The sequence below is a fragment of the Phyllobates terribilis genome, unplaced genomic scaffold, assembly GCF_046119375.1.
Source record: "Phyllobates terribilis strain yellow unplaced genomic scaffold, ASM4611937v1 Scaffold_12__6_contigs__length_324123572, whole genome shotgun sequence".
Lineage (NCBI taxonomy): Eukaryota > Metazoa > Chordata > Amphibia > Anura > Dendrobatidae > Phyllobates > Phyllobates terribilis.
Window position 1 is genome coordinate 216,716,833 of NW_027362772.1, and position 27,121 is coordinate 216,743,953.

Sequence of the window (27,121 nt, forward strand, 5' to 3'; positions counted from 1 at the left end):
TTACCTACTTTGTATCGAGTTGTCAACTTTCAGTCCTGTCTGTGGTGATAAGACTGCTGAAAAGTCTTCAGTATGGAACAGGAAGTGTAAGTCTAGTATAAGACCTTGTGCTTTTTCGGCTGGTGGGTGTTTTTAATGATACAAGTTTGAACGCTTTTTAGGGAATATTTCTAAGTTCTTTTGCTACATCAGACTTTTATGGACCCAGCAATACCAGATATTTTTCCTTTTTTTTTTTTCCACTTTAAACTAGGACAGGTGGAAGGTGGGGATAATTCAAATGTTTATATTTTTAATAACTTTTTCTTTTATTTTCTTGTGGTCCCTTGATCACTTGTTCGATTTACTGCAATAATTTGATTTTTCAGGGACTAAAATTGGATTTACAACACCTACCAAACTGCGCTTAAAGGAGTATTCCCATCTTCAAGATCATATCCCAGTATGTAGTAGGTGTAGTAATAATAATATTAGCAAATGCCTCCAATTAGAAACATAGTATAGTTTTTCTGATTCGCTATGTCTTTTTTCATGTGCAGGCAATACAGGACCTTATGTTAGCTGGTTGCTAGTGGTCATAACCATGGATACCTAAGGTCCTGCAATTCCTGCACATGAGGAAAGAGACATAGCGAATCAGAAAAACTATAATACATGTCTGATTGGAGGTATTTGCTAATATTATTGTTACACCTACTACATATTGGGATAGGATTGTGGAGATGGGAATATCCCTTTAATGATGCACACTGAGCGGTCTGTAATGGGTCGTTCAGTGCCCATAGGCTTCCTTTGTTCTCGGCATCACAAATCTTGTTAACACAGGATGATTTCCTGCAGAAAATGATGATCATTTTGCTTGTTTGGTGATCGGCAAACAAGCTTATATGAACGAGCAAGTAAACCCCATCTCTTTACAATTCAAAATGGGTCTCTATAAATATATAGATTGTAGTCTTGAAGGGAATAAGAACAAAATGCATTATGAGAAGATTCTGCCGGTGGATCTGTTTATCTATTTTCAGGTTCACTTGGCTTCAGACTACCCATCTTTTAGATGAAAGGGGAAATAATGACTTGTACTGGGCTGTAGCAGAGTGTAATTGGTACTTTTTCTGTTGAACGGGAAAACCACTACCTTGCTAGATCAGAGAAATTTGTGACATCTCCCTTTTGTGGAGGAGGAGAAATTTCAGTCTTGGGAGATACAAGCATTTTAAAGAGAAAAGTAAACTTTATTTGTCTGATACTCCTCTGTTTATACATATATTTTAGGTTTTGGTTTTAAACCATTAATAACCATTATGTCCATTATTGTTTCATTTACAAAGATATGTTTTTTTTATTAATCGTGTAAAAAGCCAAATTATCACTTTTTTTTTTTTTTTTTTTTTAAATGTTGCTGTGCATACATAAGACCTTACTATACTAATAAGTAAATGATCTATCAATAGCTATGGGCCACAAATAGATCTCACTGAGAATCTGCTTCCAGAGCTTATTTTAAAATGAAAGGGGCAATACCAGTGTGAGACATATAATGACTGACAGTCTGCTCTCCTGACCTACATGTCTCATGCTAGTAACGCCCCATTTCATGTAAATTAAATCTCTGGAGGCAGATTCTCAGGGAGATCAGTGTCCGGCCCATAAATCTTATCAGCTCATTTACATATTAAAAAATGTGGATTTCCCTGGAATAAAACATCGGATCACAGATATCAGGGTGTCATTTTATTCAGCTTCCTATGACCTGCATGCCCATATAGACAACTTAGGAGGGTAGATCCTACTGACAGATTCCCTTTAAGCTTTAGATATATGAAGTCTTTATGAAATATCCCTATTTACTGGCAGACATCGCAGATCTTTAAATTTAATCGCATTGAAGTGCAAAGAATATTAGAAAGTTGGATCTTTTCTTTTTACGGTGAATAAGATTTATCCACATAAGAATGGAAAACCTTTATTAAAAGTACAAACACCCAGAGAACCTGCGCTCAGCAGCAGATCTGTCACCAGGACGGTTTCTGTTTCCTAGCAGTAAAGCTATTTCATTCTTCCTGTACAGTGGCAGTATACAGTATGTTATCCTGACCTACATGAAGCACCTTGGCGTAAAAGTGAAAGAACCGAGGATTCTGGAGCAGAGACGTGGGCGTATTGGCTTCCTACCAAAAATTAAGGTATAAATAAGCTCACAAAGCATTGGCAGTCTGTGTACATGTGGAACATGAGTAGTCCGTATACTCAGGAGTGAACATAATATATATGCAACCTGTGCAGCTACACTGGGGCCACTGGGTAAAGGACCCACTATTATTTTAAAGGTGTTTTTCCCGGTCTCTCCCCTCTGATCCTGCCAATCACAGCTCAGCAGTGTATAAAAACTGTTAGATCAGTTACCAAGCTGTGATTGGCAGCATCCGAGTGAGACGGGGCATGCCCTCAGAGAAGACTCTGAAGAAATGCCCAGTTTTATTACAGACAGAGATTTCACATACTGCCCTCCAGAGAAAAACAAATGAATATCTCTGCAATAGAGCGAAGCATCACAAAACTGAAAAGAGAGGCAGAATCGGAGGCGCTCTGGGATTTTTGCAAGGTATTTATTTTTAGCAAGAGACAGGTTCTCTTTAAACTCATTTTACATTTCCATTAGTCAGTTGCAAGTATGTAATGCCAGCATCTAACTATGGCACATTAAAGAGAGAGAGGTGTGCGAACAGCCGTTCCCTCAGCACGTTATAACCTGAATTACAGAGAAGTGATAACTTCTAAAGATGTAAATAAATGTTTGACTCCTTTCTTTAGCCTGTAGGTCCTGCTTCTCCCCACCACTGCTAAGTTGTCCCATCACTCAGTGTGTGGACGATGAAGCAGAACTTGGAGGCTTTCTCTGTTTTTTTCTGAATTTCCCCTACTTTTTCCATTGTGTTTTATTCCACAATATGGAGTCCCCCTTTTATTGCTGGCAGGTAGCGCACTTGACCATCCACTTTAGGAAGGTAGCAATTCTTGTAAGTCGTCTCTGAGGGCAGTAGAAGATTCTTGTAGACATGTTCATGCCATCCTTTCTACAACCATCATCCCTGAATGCGATAGTGAATAGCTTTTTATATGCAATATAATTGTCAGAACTTAGATTTCTCCAAACACCAATCCTTGAGTTTTTCTTATGGGATCTGTGTTGTTCAGTTTGCACATTATACCTTGGAGATACCATCACATTACATATCTGCAGCTGGTGGAGCGACCATTCTCATGCTTTATTACACGGCATAAGGGATCTACATGCGCTAACACAATTTAGCCATGTCTAAAGCCGTTCCTTGCACACATCCTACTATCACACAAAAAAAGTGTTCTGTTTTTTTTTTTTGCTTATCTATTTTCAATGCGGATCCCATGTCCTTTATTCCCATCACCCCGTGAAGGTAAGTGCTGCGGTAATATAGTGCTGCTTCGTACGGCTTATGTGATCTTCCTGGATCTGCTTCCACTATTATGTGGCCCTGCAGAAATGTATTCTCTAGAAATAACTAGATTTAGCTTGTCAGATTGTGACTTGTTCAGTCATGAAGTGCCTGTTATTTTACTAACCTGCCGATTACTTACTCCTTGTAGCAAAGCATGAAGAAGGACAAAGAAGGGGAGGAGAAGTGGAAGCGCCGTGGGCTGTCCAGCATCTTGGGCCCTCCGCGAAGGCCGAGCCGGCAAGACAGTAATGCAAGTAAGTAGTTAGTTAGCGGCTTGTCCCCAGTGATTGCCTCCTTAGTATCCTGAGATGGGACCATATTCAGGGCTGATCGCCCCAGCCACAGGGTGACATGCAGTGAGAGGATCCACTCCTGGTTCTGCTCCTTATGCGTCCTGCACTGTGTCTGACACCAGCGCATGAAGCTGGGAGACCTGGCCAATAGCATCAAGGAAGTGCGGAGGTAATGGGGGCATACTGTACAGAAGGGACTGCAAAGGAAGAGGGATTGTCGCCTGCGATGGAAAGCCAAGGAAGGATGAGATGCCTGGTGTGGATACTAGGGAAGGAAGGATGAGATGCCTGGCGCGAATACTGGGGATGTAAGGATAAGATGCCTGGCGCGAATACTGGGGATGTAAGGATAAGATGCCTGGCGCGGATACTGGGGAAGGAAGGATGAGATGCCTGGCGTGGATACTGGGGATGTAAGGATAAGATGCCTGGCGTGGATACTGGGGATGTAAGGATAAGATGCCTGGCGTGGATACTGGGGAAGGAAGGATGAGATGCCTGGCGTGGATACTGGGGAAGGAAGGATGAGATGCCTGGCGCGGATACTGGGGATGTAAGGATGAGATGCCTGGCGCAGATACCGGGGATATAAGGATGAGATGCCTGGCGCAGATACCGGGGATATAAGGATGAGATGCCTGGCGCGGATACCGGGGATGTAAGGATGAGATGCCTGGCGCGGATACCGGGGATGTAAGGATGAGATGCCTGGCGCGGATACCGGGGATGTAAGGATGAGATGCCTGGCGCGGATACCGGGGATGTAAGGATGAGATGCCTGGCGCGGATACCGGGGATGTAAGGATGAGATGCCTGGCGCGGATACCGGGGATGTAAGGATGAGATGCCTGGCGCGGATACCGGGGATGTAAGGATGAGATGCCTGGCGCGGATACCGGGGATGTAAGGATGAGATGCCTGGCGCGGATACCGGGGATGTAAGGATGAGATGCCTGGCGCGGATACCGGGGATGTGTAAGGATGAGATGCCTGGCACGGATACCGGGGATGTGTAAGGATGAGATGCCTGGCACGGATACCGGGGATGTGTAAGGATGAGATGCCTGGCACGGATACCGGGGATGTGTAAGGATGAGATGCCTGGCACGGATACCGGGGATGTGTAAGGATGAGATGCCTGGCACGGATACTGGGGATGTAAGGATGAGATGCCTGGCGCGGATACTTGGAAAAGAAACAAATATACGTTAACCATTCCTCCTCCTCATAGTGGTTTGGCGCAGCCATTCATCATTCTGTCACTGGCGACTTCCACACAGCGCTCGCTGTAATGCCTGATATTGTGTTCACCTTTTCTGTAAATCCCAATGAATATTTTGAGGATGGGCACGGGCCACCTCCTTTAGCTTCAGGGCTCCTTCCCAGTGTACGGCCGTCACAAACCAGCTTGTCATCCGCAGTGTAGGGCACAGGGCTTTGTTTCTCGGGATTGGTGGCCCCATCTGTGCAGTGTTTATCATGGAGTCAGTGCGGTGTGTAATATCAGGACATTCACCAGGGTGCATTGACAAGTGGACTGTGCAGTGTTTTAGCCGCCATTGATGCTGGGAGAGCTCAGATCTGATGCCTGCAAAATTGTGACCGCAGCTGCGGAGTGTAACACTGTGACTGCAGAAAGGGGACTAATGAAATCTATCTTTTTTCTAGTTTCACGAGCCTTGCAAATGCAGAAACACCCAAAGCACTTATCAACCTCCTCATCCAGCAGCCCTGAGCCGGCAGAGAGCAGACTGCGTTCTAGTGGTGGCTCTGTAGACGGCCATGATTCTTCCTTCAGCCCCTTCTCTTCTCCTCCTCCTCCTCCTAATAGTGCCTTAGGCTACAGCTCCCCAGATGGTAGTAAGGAATTGGATGGAGGTGCGTTCACAACTGTGTAACAGGTTTATCATCTTTCTGCCATTGACTTTAGACCTCTATACGGACACGTTCACTGTTTGCCTCCTTTATTTTAGTGGCCATGAAAATCAGCGGAGAAGGCTCCCATTCCACCGACTCTTGTGATGGGAGCTCACGGACTTCAGGTTCCCTCTTTGACTTCCCATCTTCTCCACTGGATCTTTTGCAGGAAGAAGTGAAAGACACTGATCGGTACTGGTATTAGTTGTGTTGTGACTATATTTTTGTTAGGAATGAAAACTTTTTTTCTTGGTAGATATATGTGACTCCTGAGAGAGAGAGACTCGAAGCCTTGTTACTACATGCAAAAATGTTGCATTTTTTATGCAGAATGTGCAGTAATAATCTGCTCATTAAAACTGATGGTTTTTGTATGCCTGAAATGATACTCCAGCCCCTGATTCGAGCAGCATTTCTGGCACAGCACACAGAGGCGAACGCCACTTAGAAGACGTGCCTATTCATTAAGTGGCATGAAGTTAATGGATTTGGTGCCTTCTACTCCAGCAAGACTGGGATTGTGCACTGCAACAGTCTTCATCAATTTGCTCCAATGTGTTTCCGCTATGTGGGAACATGGCCTTAGATGTTTTTTCTATCTCCATGCTGAAAATGGGAGCAGAGTCCTTTCTCGTTTAGCTAGGTGACTCTTTTAAGCTACTGTTTTATATTGATCGTGTTATCGTTATGATACTTATTGTCTTAGAGCAGGGTTCCCCAACTCCAGTCCTCAAGGCCCACCAACAGGACATGTTTTCAGGATTTCCTTAGTATTGCACAGGTGATAATTACATCACCTGCACATCACCTGTGCAATACTAAGGAAATCCTGAAAACATGACCTGTTGGTGGGCCTTGAGGACTGGAGTTGGGGAACCCTATCTTAGAGAATCTCTAACTTTTCAAGGGTTTTCCCTCACTTTAAAAAAGTTTTTGTAAATGGGCACAGGGTGTTACAAAAAAAAAAAAATATTAATATATATTTGTGGCCAAAATCTTTTAGGCAGAGAAGAGAGGCCCTGACAATAACGGTTTGTGGGTAACTTGTATGTCATCTGGCAATTTCTATGATGATTAATTAAATTTTTTGTTTTAATTTACCAGATTCAGTGAACATGGCACACCAAAACTTTCACGAAGGCGAGTGGTTTTTTTTGTTTTTAGTTTTTTTTTTTTGTCTTGTTTGCTTTATTGACTGACTGACGAAATAGATCTGTAAAAACAAAAGTTCTAAACTATAAAACCAGTTGGTGTTTTTTCTCCAGACTTTTATTCCTACCAGTAAACTCAAAAAATATTAAACTTTTAAGTGTTTGTCCACATATAGCGACCCTGACAGCTGATCAGCTGATTCATAATGCCTGTGGATTGGGCATGTATCAAACACTGGCTGTATGATTTTAGATATGCATGCTAAACATTGTTTAATATTTGGCCTCGGGCTGAGCCGCACTTTATACTAATCGGACGGGGGTTCCGGGTGTCTTAGCCTCACCCCCCTTTTTTATTTTTTTTTTTTTTATGTATTTTTGATGTATAGGTAAAGATTAGTGATGATCGAGCCTGTTCTGTTAACCCCTTCGGTGAGCACGCTCGGGTGCTCGCCCAGTATTTTGGCATGCTCGGCATTTATTTTAATGTTGTCGCGCCTGCAAGTGTCACGACTGTTTGACAGCTGTCACAAATGCAGAGATTGTCTGACAGGCAATCTCTGCATGTGTGATAGCTGTCAAACAGCCTTGACAGTTGCAGGCGCAGCAATATTAAAAGAAATCCCGAGCATGCCAAAATACTCAGCGAGCGCGCTTGCCGAAGGGGTTAATAGAACGCACTCGATCATCACTAATCTTTACCTATACATCAAAAATACATTAAAAAAAAAAATAAAAAAATTGTCTGATTACATATCTGATTGTATTGCCATTTCTGGCACGTCACACACCACTTGTGTTCTAAAAGTTCCCCTATGTCAGGATATTAGCACGGGTGCCTTCTGCTCCACTTCTGGCTTTTATTCGACATGTAACCAATGATGTGTGTGAGGGTGGTCCGTCGCCTTCTGTGTCACCGCCAGAATGGCTATTTAGGGTGTGTAGGGTGTTGGCTTGACTAATGAACATTCATCCAGCCTCCTCCACTTCCACCAGTAGCCATATACCACCATAGGAAGCTGTCTTGTGTCAAACACAAGCCAGAAGTGCAGCTGCCCCAACTAGCACCCATATCTTCAGATCAGGACAGATTTCTTTCTACAGATGTATTGGTAAGTTTTATGTATTTTAAGCACCTCCTAAAGGTTGCCTTTTTTTTTTTTTTTTTTTTTTTTTAAGATAACCCCCTTTGAGAGAGGAATATTTTATAATTATTTGCTATTCATACAAATTTATATTCAGCATATACTTAAGTCATGATATTTTTGGACTGTGCACAATATCACCACATAGTTATACCAGAAGTATATTTGTATGTATGAACATATTAAAGGGTTATTAACAAAATTCTAACTAATCCCCAATACACGTACTGATTGTTGGGACCTCCAGGGATCCAGAGGATGGTTCTGTTGAACCCTGTCTTGGATGGAGAGGTGGTGCACATTCTCAACCTCAGCTCCATTCATTGTCCTTTCTTGGATGGAGAGGTGGTGCACATGATCAACCTCAGCTCCATTCATTGTCCTGTCTTGGATGGAGAGGTGGTGCACATGCTCAACCTCAGCTCCATTCATTGTCCCCCTGTCTTGGATGGAGAGGTGGTGCACGTGCTCAACCTCGGCTCCATTCATTGTCCTTTCTTGGATGGAGAGGTGGTGCACATGCTCAACCTCAGCTCCATTCATTGTCCTGTCTTGGATGGAGAGGTGGTGCACATGCTCAACCTCAGCTCCATTCATTGTCCCCCTGTCTTGGATGGAGAGGTGGTGCACATGCTCAACCTCAGCTCCATTCATTCAGCGGAGCATGTGCACCTCTACTCTGGGGCTCTGCAGAGTCCGATTTTTCTGGGATCCACAACCCCATAATCTGTCTTTCTGTGTTCACTTTTGATAGGGAGTAATTTATGATTTTGGGAGTAATCCTTAGCGAGCAACACAATAATGTTATGTGGTAACTAATTTCCCTATGCTCCCCTGTTTCAGATTGGACGGCTTGGGCATTGGGGATATTCAGAGTGAAGATGAACACCTTGATCTAGATCTGGAAGTCGATCCTCCCAATTGGCAGCAACTGGTCAGCAGAGATGTTTTACAGGGACTTAAAGCACACGAGATCAAACAGCAAGAGGTCATCCATGGTAAGGACGTCTCCGCATATGCTCCTCATTACGTTATCCTGTGTGTGGATATTGCTGTTATACATTTGTTATCGTGACCCCTGATGTCTTGCTTCCCATCTAGACATGTCACCTAATGTGTAGAGTAGTGGTGAAGCTGGGGATGTGGATGATGGGTGTGCACATTGGAGACTGTGGTTGGACCTTGTGAAAAGGATCAATACACCAGGGGGCTTAATAGGGGCATATGGATGTCATAGCAGTTCTTGCTCTGGGTATCTCATGGTGTCCATGCAATAAATAGAGAGAACCCGCATGTTCTACTGCTGCTTGGAAAATATCCTTCCATTGCAAAATCCACTTTCTTCTGGTGTGCAGCCACTGGACTCATTGCTTGAGTTGGAAATGAATTGTTTCTAATAGGATAAAACCTATTTTTGCAACATAAGAAATGTATATTCATAAAGCCAATCACTTTGTTCTTTAAAGCCTATGGAGGCTGCACAGAAAGGGAATGGCAGTGCATGTATTACTGTGGCTGAAAAGGGGGAGCAGGGTGTGTTTTACTGCCTGGAAGCTGTCGGTGTTCACAGTCTGTGGTGCCACAGATTTGGTAAAAGTTTATTCTATTGCCACATTTTTAAATCCCTATTAAAGGGGTTCTCCACTACTCAGACAGCCCCTTCTCAGGTGCTGTATTCCTCCTTATACAGTATAATCACCCTGTACTTTCATCCATTGCCGGCTCTCAGGGCTTCAAGACTTTATAATGGCACATGAGCCCTGCAGCCCTTTCATTAAGGTGTAACTGACACATGGAAGAAGTGAGAGCTGATGTCTGACCTCAGGGCTGACGTGACATAACAATGTCACACAGGCCTGGGAGTCCCAGTTCCGTCATCGTTGGAAGGGCACCAGAAGGGAGTACAGGCTGTTTTTTTTTTTTTTTTTTTTTTTTTATGAGGAGGAATATAGCAATTCAAAAGGGGTTGTTCGAGTAATGGACTATGCCTTTTAAAGGTTTTTTTTTTCCCAAAAATTTGCAAGTTATAGGGGATAGCTTGTGATTGCTGGGGGTCTCACCGCTTGAACCTCAGTGACCGCAAAATCGGGGCCCTGGTTCCCAGAGAACGGGTCCTTACAGTCCCATCTGAAAAAGAGTGAAGGTGCGTATGGTCAACCTGGGCTCAATTCATTGTCAATAGGACTGCAGAAGTGGCAAAGTACAGCCCTTGGCTTTCTCCAGCAATCCCATAGACAATGACTGGTGCATGGGGCAAGGATGTGCAGTGCCATGCAAGACAAGGCTGCAGAGCCCAATCTTTAGGATCACTGGAAGTCCACCACTGGACACCTGTAATTTTGGGGAAGAATCCTTTAAATATGAGAATGAGGACGAACTCAAAATACTGGAGTCCTGTAAATTGTTCTTTTTTCTAGAATTTTGGAGCTATCATTTGCTATCATTCTGCAATATTTCATTTTCTGTAGCTTTTTTTTATTGCTTTATAAGCATTTTTTCTGCTTGAGTTTTACACTTTTATTTGATGACCGCAGCATTGTAGGCGCTTTATACCTCATTACCAGTGCTGTGGCCATTCGACCCCAGAGATCTAACCACAGCCGAATGTCAGCACTCCCCTTTAATGTGCAGCATACTACTGTGTACACACCATAATGCCTTGACCAGAAGTAATATTGTCTATTTTATGTGTAAATGCAGGTTTATGCAGCATTAAACAGTTATATGGTTATGGCCTGGATATAGAACAGAAAATGAAATCCGCTACATAAACGTCCTGCATAATGCTTCCCCGGAGCAGCTCTGCAGCGCGGTGATTTAGGGGCTGCTGCGTACACCTCTCGCGGGCCAGGAATGGCTCCGCTCCTCTCAGGAGATTGCAGCTTGCGGATGCTGTCCTCAGGTTTTGCTGAATTGGGACATTGTGTGACTCGAGGACAATAAATCCATCACTTCCACAACAGATCAACTGGGGAATATTTTATGGTTAGAAGATCAATGTATCGACAGCATGCAGGAAAAACGAGGCGGTGGTGCAAATATTAGAGATGACTGCTTCAGCAGAGAGACGCTCCAGCACTATGTCAGGGAAAGCTTTATTTCTGTGTATTAAAGGAAGTCTGTTGTAAGATCAACTTTCCTCACCCACCCCAAACCACATCTAGGTTTGCATGTCTGTGGAATGTAAATCCATCTACACCTTTATTTACTTTATCTGTTGTTGCATTCCTGAGTAATTTAGCATTTTAATTCACATGCAAATGAGGTGTTAGGTCCTCTGGGCATGGTAAAGCCTCTGGCTCCCAAGATTGTTTCCCTGCCCAGCACCGGCCTCTTCAGCTTGATAGCTCACCGTCTGATTTCCTTGCCTGGATCCTGACATCACGCAGACAGTGAGCCATCAATCAAGTTAAAGAGGCTGGTGCTGAGCAGGGAAACAACCTGGGGAGGCAGAGGCCTATTAGGTACTCTGTCACACCTAGAAGCACTTAACACCTCATTTTCATGTGAATGGAAACACTAATGACTTGGGAATGCAGCAACAGATAGAAGATATAAAAGTTTTGCTGGATTTTCTTTCTAAGATCTGCATGCCCATATATACGGCTTGTGGAGTGACCTTACAGATTGCTTTTAAATATGGTCAGTCACTTCATGAAATGGGTGATGGGGCATTCATGCTCTGAGATCCTTGTACTTTGCCTGTTGAGAAGGGGGCAGACACTTTCCCTTGTGTTTGTGCTGTGGAGTGTTTCAGCTGTCGCTCTTCTCTCGCTCAGAGCTGTTCTATACGGAGAGGGCGCATGTCCGGACGCTTAATGTTCTCAACCAAGTGTTTCACCAAAGAGTGATCAGAGAAGGCCACCTAAACCCCGCCGAAACGCGAAGTGTGTTCTCCAACTTGGAGGAGATCCTAGAGATTCATGGTGAGTAACAGCCATTATGTGGGGATATAGTGTAAAGAGCACCGTTGTATTGAAACGGGGGGTAACCAAAATACTATAGGTATGTGCACACGGGATTTGCCCTGCAGCAGGAAAGCTACACTAAATCATACAACCTTAGTTTCCTATTTCTTTTTGGAAATGCTGCAGACTTTCTATAGTTTCATCCTTTTACTGGAAGAACTAAATGTTTGCTATGAAAATCCCCATTATAATGTCACCTGTGCACATAGCCGACTGCAGGGCAGCACTGAGCTCCTCTCTTCCTTATGCAGTGTACATCACTGCGGTCTGTGGCTACCATGCCGTTTTATTCTATGTATTTTATTCTCTTCCACCACAACCACTATATCTAAAGCTTGTAGTAATGCTGCCATTACTGTCACTGAAGCCCCCATCCAGAGCAATGTGCGCCCTGATTCTACTTATAGAGACCATTTCTATTACATATCTTGCATGGAGCGGTAGTGACCACTGCTCCACTTAAAGATTATGGGACTGCCAAAGATGCCCTAAATGATCTCACATGGTCCCATAGACAGTAAATGGACCTGTAGTCGGCATAATCCCCCGCTGATCAGATATTTGTCAATTCTGCTGACTGGTTTTGTTTCCTCTGTGTTTTCAAAGTCTCAGTACTTAATGCAATTCTTAAATCCCCTGTGGCGTGCTCATGGTGCCCTGTTTAAAGGGATTGTCCACTGCTTTTTATTGATAGCCTGTCCAAAGTACAAGCTGTCAATATCAGATTTGGTCTGGTCTTTGTCAGATTGACCGGGATGTTCCCAGCAGCAGTCTGATCTGATCAGTGGCACAGCTCCACAACTCTGGCAAGTATATAGTGGCCGCCGGCGGGTGCTTCAGATCCTCTCCTATTAATAAGAATAGGGTTGGATGTGCAGTACCCGGCATCGGCCACTGTACAGGTGACGGCACTGTGCTGATCCGCTGTGCATCTGATCACTCAGATGGCAGCGGGAACAGCAGATCGGTGGGGATGCAGAGTGCTGCACCCCTCCAATCTGATATTGATGGCCTATACATAGGATAGGCCAACAATATAAAAGTACTGGATAACCCCTTTTAATATACTTTTTCTCTGTGTTTTACATTTTCCGCCAGTTATGATTTTTTTATGTATACCTTAGATCAGGGTTCCCCAACTCCAGTCCTCAAGGCCCACCAACAGGTCATGTTTTCAGGATTTCCTTAGTATTGCACAGGTGATGTAATTATTGCCTGTGCAGGTGATGTAATTATCACCTGTGCAATACTAAGGAAATCCTGAAAACATGACCTGTTGGTGGGCCTGGAGGACTGGAGTTGGGGAACCCTGCCTTAGATGGATGCCCTTGTGCAGGCAAGCATTGATATCTGTAAGGTTGAGTTTGCTGTGTAAGTCTGGTCAAATATATCCAAGTGAATATAGACTTATTATATACTATCCCTGCAATGAGCTATGTATACCTTGTATAATCCTCTCTTGGTAAAGTATGGGGGTGTCCATGCAATGACTTGTAGCAGTGACCCATCAGGAGCTGTTACCAAAGTACATTATGCCATGCTGCTCCAGGGCAGGAGTCCGTTTTTTACATTTTTTTATTTTACCTATGAGGGTCTTTAAACGAGAGCTGGATAATTTATGTTGTGCTAGGTCTGACTTGCATTTTGGTTTATGTCCATTGACACTTTAGTGTTTCCTTTATATTCAGTTGGCCTGAAGGAGCAGATGAAAGCCGTCAAAAAACGCCATGAAAACTCTGTTATAAAACAAATCGGTGACGATGTTTTAAGCTGGGTAAGTTCTCCTAACTCTGCCCGGTGTGGGCTCCTTACAGTCAGCCATGTTTCATCTAACTAACATGTCCATTTGTGTAGTTTTGTGGACCCGAGGAAGAGAAGCTGAAGCAAGCAGTAGCAACTTTCTGTAGCAATCAACCCTTTGCCTTGGAGATGATAAAGTCCCGGCAGAAGAAGGACTCAAAGTTCTTAATGTTTGTTCAGGTAGGTGACCTTTTATTTGACTCTCTTCATATGACTGCTGACTCATGCAAGTTCATTTTCACATAATATTTTTTTTACTTCCATGATATTTAATAGAACGTAGAAATGTGCTAAATTAGTGTTAATTCAGTAAGGTTTACACCGTGCTTGTGGCCAGATGCACAACTATAGGCAGTATACAGAATTTACTAAAGAGTGAAGTTTTTTTTCATGTTAGAAGGAAAATGATTTACAAGTCAACATGTGAAGACAAAAGAAAGCCTCCAAGTACCTGGAGTGCGAAGATCCCACCAGCTGAACTGTATGAAAGTGTAAATTTGTTGAAATGCACAACCAAATAGATGGGAAGAATCACCCAGGCTGTGTAGGAGAGTATCAACAAAAGAGAACCCCTGGCAGACTCTCCAGGGGAAGGGGAAATTACACAGGCTGTGTATGAGGGTATAGAGAAAAGAGAACCCATGGCGGACTCTGCAGAGGAAGGGGAAATTACACAGGGTGTGTATGAGGGTATAGAGAAAAGAGAACCCATGGCAGACTCTGCAGGGGAAGGGGAAATTACACAGGCTGTATATGAGGGTATAGAGAAAAGAGAATCCATGGCAGACTCTGCAGGGGAAGGGGAAATTACACAGGCTGTGTATGAGGGTATAGAGAAAAGAGAATCCATGGCAGACTCTACAAGGGAAGGGGAAATTACACAGGGTGTGTATGAGGGTATAGAGAAAAGAGAATCCATGGCAGACTCTACAGGGGAAGGGGAAATTACACAGGGTGTGTATGAGGGTATAGAGAAAAGAGAATCCATGGCAGACTCTACAGGGGAAGGGGAAATTACACAGGGTGTGTATGAGGGTATAGAGAAAAGAGAATCCATGGCAGACTCTACAGGGGAAGGGGAAATTACACAGGCTGTGTATGAGGGTATAGAGAAAAGAGAATCCATGGCAGACTCTACAGGGGAAGGGGAAATTACACAGGCTGTGTATGAGGGTATAGAGAAAAGAGAGCCCATGGCAGACTCTGCAGGGGAAGGGGAAATTACACAGGCTGTGTATGAGGGTATAGAGAAAAGAGAATCCATGGCAGACTCTACAAGGGAAGGGGAAATTACACAGGGTGTGTATGAGGGTATAGAGAAAAGAGAATCCATGGCAGACTCTACAGGGGAAGGGGAAATTACACAGGCTGTGTAGGAGAGTATCAACAAAAGAGAACCCCTGGCAGACTCTCCAGGGGAAGGGGAAATTACACAGGCTGTGTATGAGGGTATAGAGAAAAGAGAACCCATGGCGGACTCTGCAGAGGAAGGGGAAATTACACAGGGTGTGTATGAGGGTATAGAGAAAAGAGAACCCATGGCAGACTCTGCAGGGGAAGGGGAAATTACACAGGCTGTATATGAGGGTATAGAGAAAAGAGAATCCATGGCAGACTCTGCAGGGGAAGGGGAAATTACACAGGCTGTGTATGAGGGTATAGAGAAAAGAGAATCCATGGCAGACTCTACAAGGGAAGGGGAAATTACACAGGGTGTGTATGAGGGTATAGAGAAAAGAGAATCCATGGCAGACTCTACAGGGGAAGGGGAAATTACACAGGGTGTGTATGAGGGTATAGAGAAAAGAGAATCCATGGCAGACTCTACAGGGGAAGGGGAAATTACACAGGGTGTGTATGAGGGTATAGAGAAAAGAGAATCCATGGCAGACTCTACAGGGGAAGGGGAAATTACACAGGCTGTGTATGAGGGTATAGAGAAAAGAGAATCCATGGCAGACTCTACAGGGGAAGGGGAAATTACACAGGCTGTGTATGAGGGTATAGAGAAAAGAGAGCCCATGGCAGACTCTGCAGGGGAAGGGGAAATTACACAGGCTGTGTATGAGGGTATAGAGAAAAGAGAATCCATGGCAGACTCTACAAGGGAAGGGGAAATTACACAGGGTGTGTATGAGGGTATAGAGAAAAGAGAATCCATGGCAGACTCTACAGGGGAAGGGGAAATTACACAGGCTGTGTATGAGGGTATAGAGAAAAGAGAATCCATGGCAGACTCTACAGGGGAAGGGGAAATTACACAGGGTGTGTATGAGGGTATAGAGAAAAGAGAATCCATGGCAGACTCTACAGGGGAAGGGGAAATTACACGGGGTGTGTATGAGGGTATAGAGAAAAGAGAATCCATGGCAGACTCTACAGGGGAAGGGGAAATTACACAGGCTGTGTATGAGGGTATAGAGAAAAGAGAATCCATGGCAGACTCTACAGGGGAAGGGGAAATTACACGGGGTGTGTATGAGGGTATAGAGAAAAGAGAATCCATGGCAGACTCTACAGGGGAAGGGGAAATTACACAGGCTGTGTATGAGGGTATAGAGAAAAGAGAATCCATGGCAGACTCTACAGGGGAAGGGGAAATTACACAGGCTGTGTATGAGGGTATAGAGAAAAGAGAATCCATGGCAGACTCTACAGGGGAAGGGGAAATTACACAGGCTGTGTATGAGGGTATAGAGAAAAGAGAATCCATGGCAGACTCTACAGGGGAAGGGGAAATTACACAGGCTGTGTATGAGGGTATAGAGAAAAGAGAATCCATGGCAGACTCTGCAGGGGAAGGGGAAATTACACAGGCTGTGTATGAGGGTATAGAGAAAAGAGAATCCATGGCAGACTCTGCAGGGGAAGGGGAAATTACACGGGGTGTGTATGAGGGTATAGAGGAAAGAGAACCCATGGCAGACTCTGCAGGGGAAGGGGAAATCACATATACTTTGTATGAGGGTAAAGCGAACCCATGGCAGACTCTGCAAGGGAAGGTAAATCATATAGGCGGTGTATGAGGGTAAAGCGAGAAGAGAACCCATGGCAGACTCTGCAAGGGAAGGTAAATCATATAGGCTGTGTATGAGGGTAAAGGGAAAAGAGAACCCATGGCAGACTCTACAGGGGAAGGGGAAATTACACCCATCTCCTCATCAATGTCTTTCAGAGAAGCTACTAAGGTAAGAGACAGACGGCCGTATAGAGCTGCACACGACTCAGCCTTGCCATTGGCTCTCCTGACCCAAGTGTGACAGCTTGTATTTCTAGCGGTCACGCTCTGGTGGGGAAGGTATTGCATTGTGATCCTCGTCCGAGTTATACCGCCGTCTGTCTTTTTACCTAATGGTTGTAGAAGGGGAAACTACCCCAACAATTATGCCGTGCTTTATACCAGATCATTTTGCTGGACCTTACATCCAGCATGTGTTTCTGGGAGAGAAATGCCATTGTGAGAAAAGTCCGAAATAGGCAATGTACAGCCTGCTGCTAATCAGGTGGGGTGTGAGAATATATGTAGGAATGAAGATTACAACCTGAAATGAAGTGCATTTTTAACTCAAGATAACCACCAGCATATATAAATCATTCTTCCTTGCTAAAGGTTTCCATAGCCTTTTACAGGGTTGTTAGAAAAACATGGCTGCTTTCTTCCAAAAACAGTGCCACACCTGTCCATAGGCTGTGTGATATTGCAGCTCATTCCTATTTACATTGGTTCAGTTTTTGCAAGATAGCAGCCATGTTTTTCTACTCCTGAGCAACCCCTTTAATCCACAGTAAATTAGAAAAATCTACAATATGTCCGTTTTCCGAAGGGAAAAAAAAAGTTGCTTACATGCTCTGTTATCTCATCCGCAGCACCATTCAATTAGGGGAATACTGGCCCCCTGTTCATGTAGTCGGGGGCAGACCTGCAGGCTCTGTAACACTTATCACAAGTCCTGTGGATAGGTCATAAGTCTTTATAATGGGAAAAAGCCTTGAAATAATAATTCCAGAATCGATGCACAGCGGAGTAGTGATCTCCTGTGGTGAACCCGTCCTTTGATCCGATGTTTCTATAGACTATCTTTAATGGAAGCGGACATGAATGTGGGCAGTATTTTTAAGCTTTTATCATCAATGGCCGATCCTAGAACACACAGTGCCTCTATTGAATGTGACACTGATGTTATCCTTTTTTATGATCCCCGGTATATCGAGTTACATCCGAAGCCTTAGAACCAGCATTAGTTTTTATTTCTTGGCAGTGCTTGGAATTTGCATTCATGTTCTATTTATTATTTTTCCCATGCTTGACGCTGTCATAGCCCCTTAAAGCAAACATCGCATATAGTTATATTTATTCTTTAATGTTCTGCAAATTAACTTGAATCCAGTCTATAATTCCCAGATGTGCAGTCATTCTTAAACATGGCCATATCATCTATACACATGATCTTCTTTATCCTGGTTATGAGTGTGCTGCCTCTGGCCGTGCCATCCTTGTGGAGTGTAAGCTGAGTGACCTAAGTATGTCCATCCTTGAAGATTCTAAGCTGGGTGACCTTAGTATGACCATCCTTGAGGATTGTAAGCTGGGTGACCTTAGTATAACCATCCTTGAGGAGTGTAAGCTGGGTGATCTTAGTATAACCATCCTTGAGGAGTGTAAGTTGGGTGACCTTAGTATAACCATCCTTAAGGCGTGTAAGCTGGGTGACCTTAGTATGACCATCCTTGAGGAGTGTAAGTTGGGTGACCTTAGTATAACCATCCTTAAGGAGTGTAAGCTGGGTGACCTTAGTATGACCATCCTTGAGGAGTGTAAGTTGGGTGACCTTAGTATGACCATCGTTGAGTAGTGTAAGCTGGGTGACCTTAGTATGACCATCCTTGAGGAGTGTAAGTTGGGTGACCTTAGTATAACCATCCTTAAGGCGTGTAAGCTGGGTGACCTTAGTATGACCATCCTTGAGGAGTGTAAGTTGGGTGACCTTAGTATAACCATCCTTAAGGAGTGTAAGCTGGGTGACCTTAGTCTGACCATCGTTGAGGAGTGTAAGCTGGGTGACCTTAGTATGACCATCGTTGAGTAGTGTAAGCTGGGTGAGGTAAGTATGACCATCCTTGAGGAGTGTAAGCTGGGTGACCTTAGTATGACCATCCTTGAGGAGTGTAAGCTGGGTGACCTTAGTATGACCATCCTTGAGGATTGTAAGCTGGGTGACCTTAGTATGACCATCGTTGAGTAGTGTAAGCTGGGTGAGGTAAGTATGACCATCCTTGAGGAGTGTAAGCTGGGTGACCTTAGTATAACCATCCTTGAGGAGTGTAAGCTGGGTGACGCTAGTATGACCATCTTTGAGGAGTGTAAGCTGGGTGACGTTAGTCTGACCATCGTTGAGGAGTGTAAGATGGGTGACCTTAGTATAACCATCCTTGAGGAGTGTAAGCTGGGTGACGCTAGTATGACCATCGTTGAGTAGTGTAAGCTGGGTGACCTTAGTATGACCATCCTTGAGGAGTGTAAGCTGGGTGACCTTAGTATGACCATCCTTGAGGAGTGTAAGCTGGGTGACCTTAATATAACCATCCTTGAGGAGTGTAAGGTGGGTGACCTTACTATAACCATCGTTAAGGAGTGTAAGCTGGGTGACGCTAGTATGACCATCGTTGAGTAGTGTAAGCTGGGTGACCTTAGTATGACCATCCTTGAGGAGTGTAAGCTGGGTGACCTTAGTATGACCATCCTTGAGGAGTGTAAGCTGGGTGACCTTAGTATGACCATCGTTGAGGAGTGTAAGCTGGGTGACCTTAGTATGACCATCCTTGAGGAGTGTAAGTTGGGTGACCTTAGTATAACCATCCTTAAGGCGTGTAAGCTGGGTGACCTTAGTATGACCATCCTTGAGGAGTGTAAGTTGGGTGACCTTAGTATAACCATCCTTAAGGAGTGTAAGCTGGGTGACCTTAGTCTGACCATCGTTGAGGAGTGTAAGCTGGGTGACCTTAGTATGACCATCCTTGAGGAGTGTAAGCTGGGTGACCTTAGTATGACCATCCTTGAGGATTGTAAGCTGGGTGACCTTAGTATGACCATCGTTGAGTAGTGTAAGCTGGGTGAGGTAAGTATGACCATCCTTGAGGAGTGTAAGCTGGGTGACCTTAGTATGACCATCCTTGAGGAGTGTAAGCTGGGTGACCTTAGTATGACCATCCTTGAGGATTGTAAGCTGGGTGACCTTAGTATGACCATCGTTGAGTAGTGTAAGCTGGGTGAGGTAAGTATGACCATCCTTGAGGAGTGTAAGCTGGGTGACCTTAGTATAACCATCCTTGAGGAGTGTAAGCTGGGTGACCTTAGTATAACCATCCTTGAGGAGTGTAAGCTGGGTGACGCTAGTATGACCATCTTTGAGGAGTGTAAGCTGGGTGACGTTAGTCTGACCATCGTTGAGGAGTGTAAGCTGGGTGACCTTAGTATGACCATTGTTGAGGAGTGTAAGATGGGTGACCTTAGTATAACCATCCTTGAGGAGTGTAAGCTGGGTGACCTTAGTATGACCATCCTTGAGGAGTGTAAGCTGGGTGACCTTAATATAACCATCCTTGAGGAGTGTAAGTTGGGTGACCTTACTATAACCATCGTTAAGGAGTGTAAGCTTGGTGACCTTAGTATAATAATCTGTTTTAATTTTTCATGAGGTGGTGTTTAAATCAGCCAACCATACATGTGCGAGGGGATACACGTAGGTACTAGACAGATATCCTCTATATACCTGCACTATTGCTAACGGTGCATGCACATACAGTAATGATTGGCACCCATGTTATTCACTGGTGTACACAGGTTCAATTTTCCATTTTTTAGGTGTTTGTGTAATCATTCATCATCAGCTCAGGGAGGGATTCACCCCTTCATTCCACTGTGATTTTATTTTTATTTTTTTTCCTTTTTGGTTTTCTGTTATTTTTTTCCTTTCCAAGAGCTATCATTTCTTTATTTTTCCATCGACCTAGACGTGTGGTTTTTTTTTGGGCAAACCATTTGTAATATCGAATGATACCTTTCAATTTTACTATACAAGGTACTGAAAAAATGTAGTGAAATGAGAAAAAAAAATTACAATTCTGCCATTGATTTTGATTTTGTTGTTTTTATGGTGTTTATTATGCAGTAAAAGTGACCTAGCCACATGATTATCAGGACATTTATTGAGGTAGCAAACTTTTATAACATATCTTTTTTATTGTAGTAGTGTAAAACAGTTCAGAGCTTGTGGGAAAAAACAAATTGGCTTATGTCGACATTTTCTGAGACTCCCTTTTCTTTTTCCACTGATAGCTGCTTGTATTTTGAATTATCAATGTACTAGTTTTTATTGATACCATTTTGGGGTACTGGTGTGTTTAAATATTTTTTCTCGTACTTTTTTAAGGCAGTGCGTCAATCGAAAAAAATGGCAATTCTGGTGCATATAATTTTTTGGTCTGTTTTCATTTTACCATTCACCTCATGGGATAAAAAATGTTTGTATACTAGTTCAGGCACTTACGCAAGTAGAAAAACCATATATGTTAATTTTTTACAATTTGCAATTTACTTTGGAGAAAAAGGAGTGTTTTTGAGGTGTGTGTGTACACATATTATATTCAAGATATACACATAGACAGACAGATATCTTTGTCTTTGTTGGTGATGACCGCTTCAAAACACCTCAGTATGGAGAAACTAGTTGCAGGCATTGCTCAGGTATGATTTTGACTCATTCTTCCACACAAACACTTTTCAAATCCTGAAGATTCTTTGCTTTTCTATGAACTCTGAGCTTTAGTTCCTTCCATACATTTTCTATTGGATTCAGGTCAGATGATTGGCTGGACCATTCTAGCAGCTTTATTTTCTTTCTTTGAAACCAATTGAGAGTGTCCTTGGCTGTGTGTTTGGGATCATTGTCTTGCTGAAATGTCCACCCTTGTTTCATCTTCATCATTCTGGTAGATGGCAGCAGATTTTTTTCAAGAATGGCTAAATGTACGGAGATATTCATTCTTCTTTCACTTATATGAAGTTCGCCAGTGCCATTTGCTGAAAAAACAGCCCCACACCATGATGTTCCCACATCCAAATTTCACTTTTTGGCATCCAAAAATGGTGTGTATTATGGCATCCAAAGAGTTCAATTTTGGTCTCCTCTAACCAGACTATATTCTCCCATATTTCACAAGCTTGTCTAAATATTGTTGAGCGAACTGTAAACGCAATTAAACATGCTTTTTGTTCATCAATGGAGTCTTGTGTGGTGAGCGTGCATACAGGCCTTGGAGGCTGAAAGCATTACGTATAGTTCTTTGAAACAATTTTCAGTAGTTTATAAGTTTTTCTGTAACCAATGCCATCAGTATTTTTTGCAACAATAAGGTTGCAAAGGTCTTGAGACAGCTCACTGGTTTTACCCACTCTGAGATGTTTTTTGTGTGGCACCTTGGTAATGAGACACCTTTTTATACCCCATCAGTTGAACCAGCTGATATTATTTTTTTTTTACTAAGTGGCAGGATTGCTTTCTAATTGCTGATAGATTTCAGCTGGTGTCCTGTCTTTCCATGGCTTTTTGCACCTCTTTCTTCATGTGTTCAATACTTTTTCCCTGTTTAATTTCTCATCATTATACATCTATGGTTTGATTTCTTCACCTGTGTAGCTTGAATGGGTTGTTACAGACATCTGGTGAGAATTTCATGTCAATAGCACCTTTAGAAATATATTTACTTACAAAATTGGTGACGTGTTCAATACTTCATAATATTTCACCCGCTGTATATAATGTGGAGGTATATATGTGTGTAACACACGCACAAAGTTAATGCCATGTGAATGCTGTAAAAGCAGAACTAGAGCAACAATTGCAGAATTTCGGGGTCGGTTTTAATCCCATTTGCTGTTATTTTAGTACAGTATATAGCAAGTTACATAGTGTCACTTCCAACTATAACTTGCCCTGCATAAAATAAGCACTCAGAGGTGTGGGAATGGAAAAGAAAAGATGACGGTGGGAGGAAATGACAAAATCAGAAAATGCAGCATCAATAAGGTGTGAAAGTAGACTTTATCCAGATCTGTGTTCCTAAATTGAGTACCCGGGGTGTAGAAAAGTCCTCTGTGTAGATAAACACTGATCTAATAGTTTCACAACCTCTGAAATACTGTGTAGCGTAGTACTGCTGCGATCCCTGGTGCTGGCGTATAGTGTCTGTCTGATGTACGGGCTGATATAAAAGAAACAGTCAGTTCTATCCTCCGGCCGCCATCCCAATAAAGTGCAATGACACAGGAGCAATGCATATAAAACCAATCACCATCACACTGCTGCAATGTCTTCTTGCAACCATCAACAGAGAGGGACACCATTAGAAGCTCAGTACAAACGTCCCTTTTTTAGGACATCTAATGGGCTCAGCTAGTTGTATTATGTGTAGTGAAACCCCCACAGCAGGAACGTCTTATTTAGAAGATCTATTGGCATTCGACCGTTTCTTTAGGGAAGTTTCCAGCCGTCTGAGCGTCCCTGCAGTTTGGACAGGTGGGGCACAGTGCTTGTGTATCTATGGGGCTCTACCCAAACTCAGCGGTTCCTTGCTTGCCTCCAGTAGCATGCTAGTCTGATATTTTTGGTCTTTATATGGTAAAATAGTTCATTTGTCAGATTGCACCTTTTTTTTATTAGTTAGACATTATTAGCCACACACTTAGCCGATAACACCTGCACGAGACCCCCCGCCTATACACCTGCACGAGACCCCCCGCCTATACACCTGCACGAGACCCCCCGCCTATACACCTGCACGAGACTCCCCGCCTATACACCTGCACACTCTCTTCTGCCAACCATGCCAGTGCTTGTTATGGGCATGGGAGGGATCTCCATCAGCAGCTTTTTTCCAGGAGTTCAAAGGGTCTGTTTTTTTAACTCACTATGCTTATATTATCCAACATATTCCATAGCGGTTACACATCTTGTCCTTTCTGTGAGGATGACCATCAAAATGTAGAGGTTGTCATGTGGGATATGATCCAGAAAATGTGAAGTTGACTGATCTTCTCCATCCGGACATCCTATATTAGGGTGTAGGCGGCTAGTCCCACCAAAATAGATGGGTTAGGCTGACATTACGGAGTATGGGACCTTTACATGTAAAGGCAGCGTATCTGTAACTGAAGGATGAAAAGCAAAGATCAGAGTAGTCCGGTTGTCCAATACAAAAAAGCTAACCGCACTCAACGTCAGGACGCACGTCCAGAAGCTCCAAGGAACTTAATTGGAAAAACATCAGCCAGGTTAAAGGTAGACCGTGTCCAGTCCAGGGGGGTTCAATAAAAGATTAAGTTTATTCTGCCATTATTAAAAATACAATGTTTCGACCTAATACAGGTAGTTGATAAAGACCTGTAATAGGTCGAAACGTTGTATTTCTAGCCCAATGTCAAAATGAGTCCAGCTCCTGTAATAAAATGCTCATTTTAGTTTCAGGCTGGTAAATTTTAATAAAGTAATTTTGACTTGGAGTTAACAAGTACACCTAGCTCATCAGGTCTTATAGATTTATATAAGGGATGTATTCAGTTTGTTTAGAAATCTGGTGACAGATCGGCTTTGAAGAGGAGATTGGGGGGGGGGGGGTAACCTGCTGATTGGTGGGTGTCCCACTGCTGGAACTGTCCATGATGGTCAGTATGGGGAATTTGCTATCCTCGACGAGCAACTTTTATACACATTACAAAATGGAGCAGTAGTTTAAGCACCCGATCACTGTTCCATTCATTCCCTATGGGGAGCAGTAGGTTGGGTGCCCAATCACTTTTCCATTCATTCCCTATGGGGAGCAGTAGATTGGGTGCTCGATCACCGTTCCATTCATTGCCTATGGGACTACAGGAAAAAGCCGTACACAGCGCTCAGCAGCCCCATAGGGAATAACTGGAGCTCACGGTACACGTGCACTTTTGCGCCTTTCTAATGGGGATAAAAGTTCCCCCTTCTGCCAATCAGTGCGGGTCCCAGCAGTCAGACTCCACCAGTCAGCAAGTTGTCAGTTATCCGATGGATACAGTACAGACCAAAAGTTTGGACACACCTTCTCATTTAAAGATTTTTCTGTATTTTCATGACTATGAAAATTGTACATTCACAATGAAGACATCAAAACTATGAATTAACACAGCATCTTGCAGCGACATGCTATTCCATCCGGTTTGCGTTTAGTTGGACCATCATTTATTTTTCAACAGGACAATGACCCCAAACACACCTCCAGGCTGTGTAAGGGCTATTTGACCAAGAAGGAGAGTGATGGGGTGCTGCGCCAGATGACCTGGCTTCCAGTCACCAGACCTGAACCCAGTCGAGATGGTTTGGGGTGAGCTGGACCGCAGAGTGAAGGCAAAAGGGCCAACAAGTCCTAAGCATCTCTGGGAACTCCTTCAAGATTGTTGGAAGACCATTTCCTCTTGAAGCTCATCAAGAGAATGCCAAGAGTGTGCAAAGCAGTCATCAAAGCAAAAGGTGGCTACTTTGAAGAACCTAGAATATAAGACATATTTTCAGTTGTTTCACACTTTTTTGTTAAGTATATAATTCCACATGTGTTAATTCATAGTTTTGATGCCTTCAGTGTCAATGTACAATTTTCATAGTCATGAAAATACGGAAAAATCATTAAATGAGAAGGTGTGTCCAAACTTTTGGTCCGTACTGTAGGTGATAACTTTTCTTCACCGGAAACCCCTTTACGGGGTCTTGGTGGGGTCTGCGTACTGCGACCTTATTGCTTGCTGATTGGAAGAGAACCATATGTTGATAAGAACTAAAAGCAATTGCATTACTTGCTGCCGTGCCCATCGCTCCCAGAAGATATCATTTTTTAATTGAAACTCTTGCTTGGATGGTATGGGTGGAATAGAAGTAGATTTTGACAATTTTTTCTTGCATTCAGGGGCAGCAGTAACGCTGAAAAGTTACTGCACAGCATGCACTGGGGCCGGAGATGTCATTCCCTCAACTGAACTCCCATTCATACGTGTTCATTAAGTAACGTCAATGGACTATAGACAGAAATGTGGGAACATTAACTATGGAGCCGCTGAGCGCTCCTGACAGATCTGGGGGCTTATAATCAGAGCGTTTGGCCTCTCGCGCTTTGTGTAATGTGCTAGGCATAGCGTGGAGCTGTTCTTCTCATGTAATTTGTAATGAAGTGGAGTACTTGATGGTAAATTGCTGGTGCATGTAATAAGTCTTGTTAACAATGATGGATGTATCCTTGCAGGATGCTGAGAGTAATCCACTGTGCAGACGCTTGCAGCTGAAGGACATTATTCCAACGGAGATGCAGAGACTGACCAAATATCCGCTACTGCTGGACAACATCGCCAAGTATTCAGGTCAGCGGGTGCTGATGAACTCCCAGTGTGTCTAGGAGCTCCGTACATGGTGTGGAAATGAATTAACAGGATGAGCCTGGTTTCCTTTCTTTAAACTAATTGCTGTAAAGCTCTCCTGTATTCATGTGGATAAATGGGAATAAAACATTATTGCTTATGTACTACATAGCTAACCGTATAGTGCCAGCTAATGGTTAATGAATGTTAATATTACTAACCAAATGGTAGGATTAGAGTACCTGGTAGACTAGTAATGGAAGCCGGTATAAGGTAGGAAATAAAATCTCCCACATCTTTTCAACCTTCTATGTTAAAGGGAATCTGTAGTGGGATCTACCCTCCTAAGCCGTCTATATGAGCACGTAGGTCATAGGAAGCTGAATAACATGATACCTGAGGGCACCACGGTGGCTCAGTGGTTAGCACTGTAGCCTTGCAGCGCTGGAGTCCTGGGTTCAAATCCCACCAAGGACAACATCTGCAAGGAGTTTGTATGTTGTGTGGGTTTCCTCCGAGTTCTCAGGTTTCCTCCCCCACTCCAAAAACATACTGATAGGGAATCTAGATTGTGAGCCCCAATGGGGACCGTGATGATGATGTCTGTAAAGTGCTGTGGAGTTAATGGCGCTATATAAGTGAGTAAAATAAATAAATACCTTGATATCTGTGATCCGATGTCTTATTCCAGAGACTCTACATTTTTCTTATATGTAAATGAGCTGTTAAGATCTATGGGCCGGACATCTTCCTCCAGAGCTTATTGTAAATAATAGGTGGTGTTACCAGTGTGAGACATGTAATGACTGACAGTCTGCTCTCACTGCAGAGCTATGCGGGGTTATAAGTGACAAATCTTCCCTCTTTGTCCTCTTTGTACTTCAGCTTCCATCTCACAGGCAGTCAGTGTTGTAATACAGCAAAGCTGTGAGAGCTGC

The 27,121-nt window shown here is 43.4% G+C and overlaps 1 protein-coding gene across 4 annotated transcripts in view; it reads left to right on the forward strand.

The window, feature by feature from the left end:
- ARHGEF12 (Rho guanine nucleotide exchange factor 12) overlaps nt 1–27,121 on the forward strand; it is a 176,144-nt gene that overhangs the window by 104,161 nt on the left and 44,862 nt on the right. For all 4 annotated transcript variants that reach the window (XM_073656647.1, XM_073656648.1, XM_073656646.1 and 1 more), the window contains 10 exons: nt 2,072–2,186; nt 3,628–3,733; nt 5,441–5,650; nt 5,746–5,881; nt 6,794–6,829; nt 8,829–8,983; nt 11,765–11,911; nt 13,642–13,727; nt 13,808–13,933; nt 26,072–26,186. In XM_073656647.1, coding sequence (XP_073512748.1) covers nt 2,072–2,186; nt 3,628–3,733; nt 5,441–5,650; nt 5,746–5,881; nt 6,794–6,829; nt 8,829–8,983; nt 11,765–11,911; nt 13,642–13,727; nt 13,808–13,933; nt 26,072–26,186 — 1,232 coding nt within the window. The remainder of the gene's footprint in view (nt 1–2,071; nt 2,187–3,627; nt 3,734–5,440; nt 5,651–5,745; nt 5,882–6,793; nt 6,830–8,828; nt 8,984–11,764; nt 11,912–13,641; nt 13,728–13,807; nt 13,934–26,071; nt 26,187–27,121) is intronic.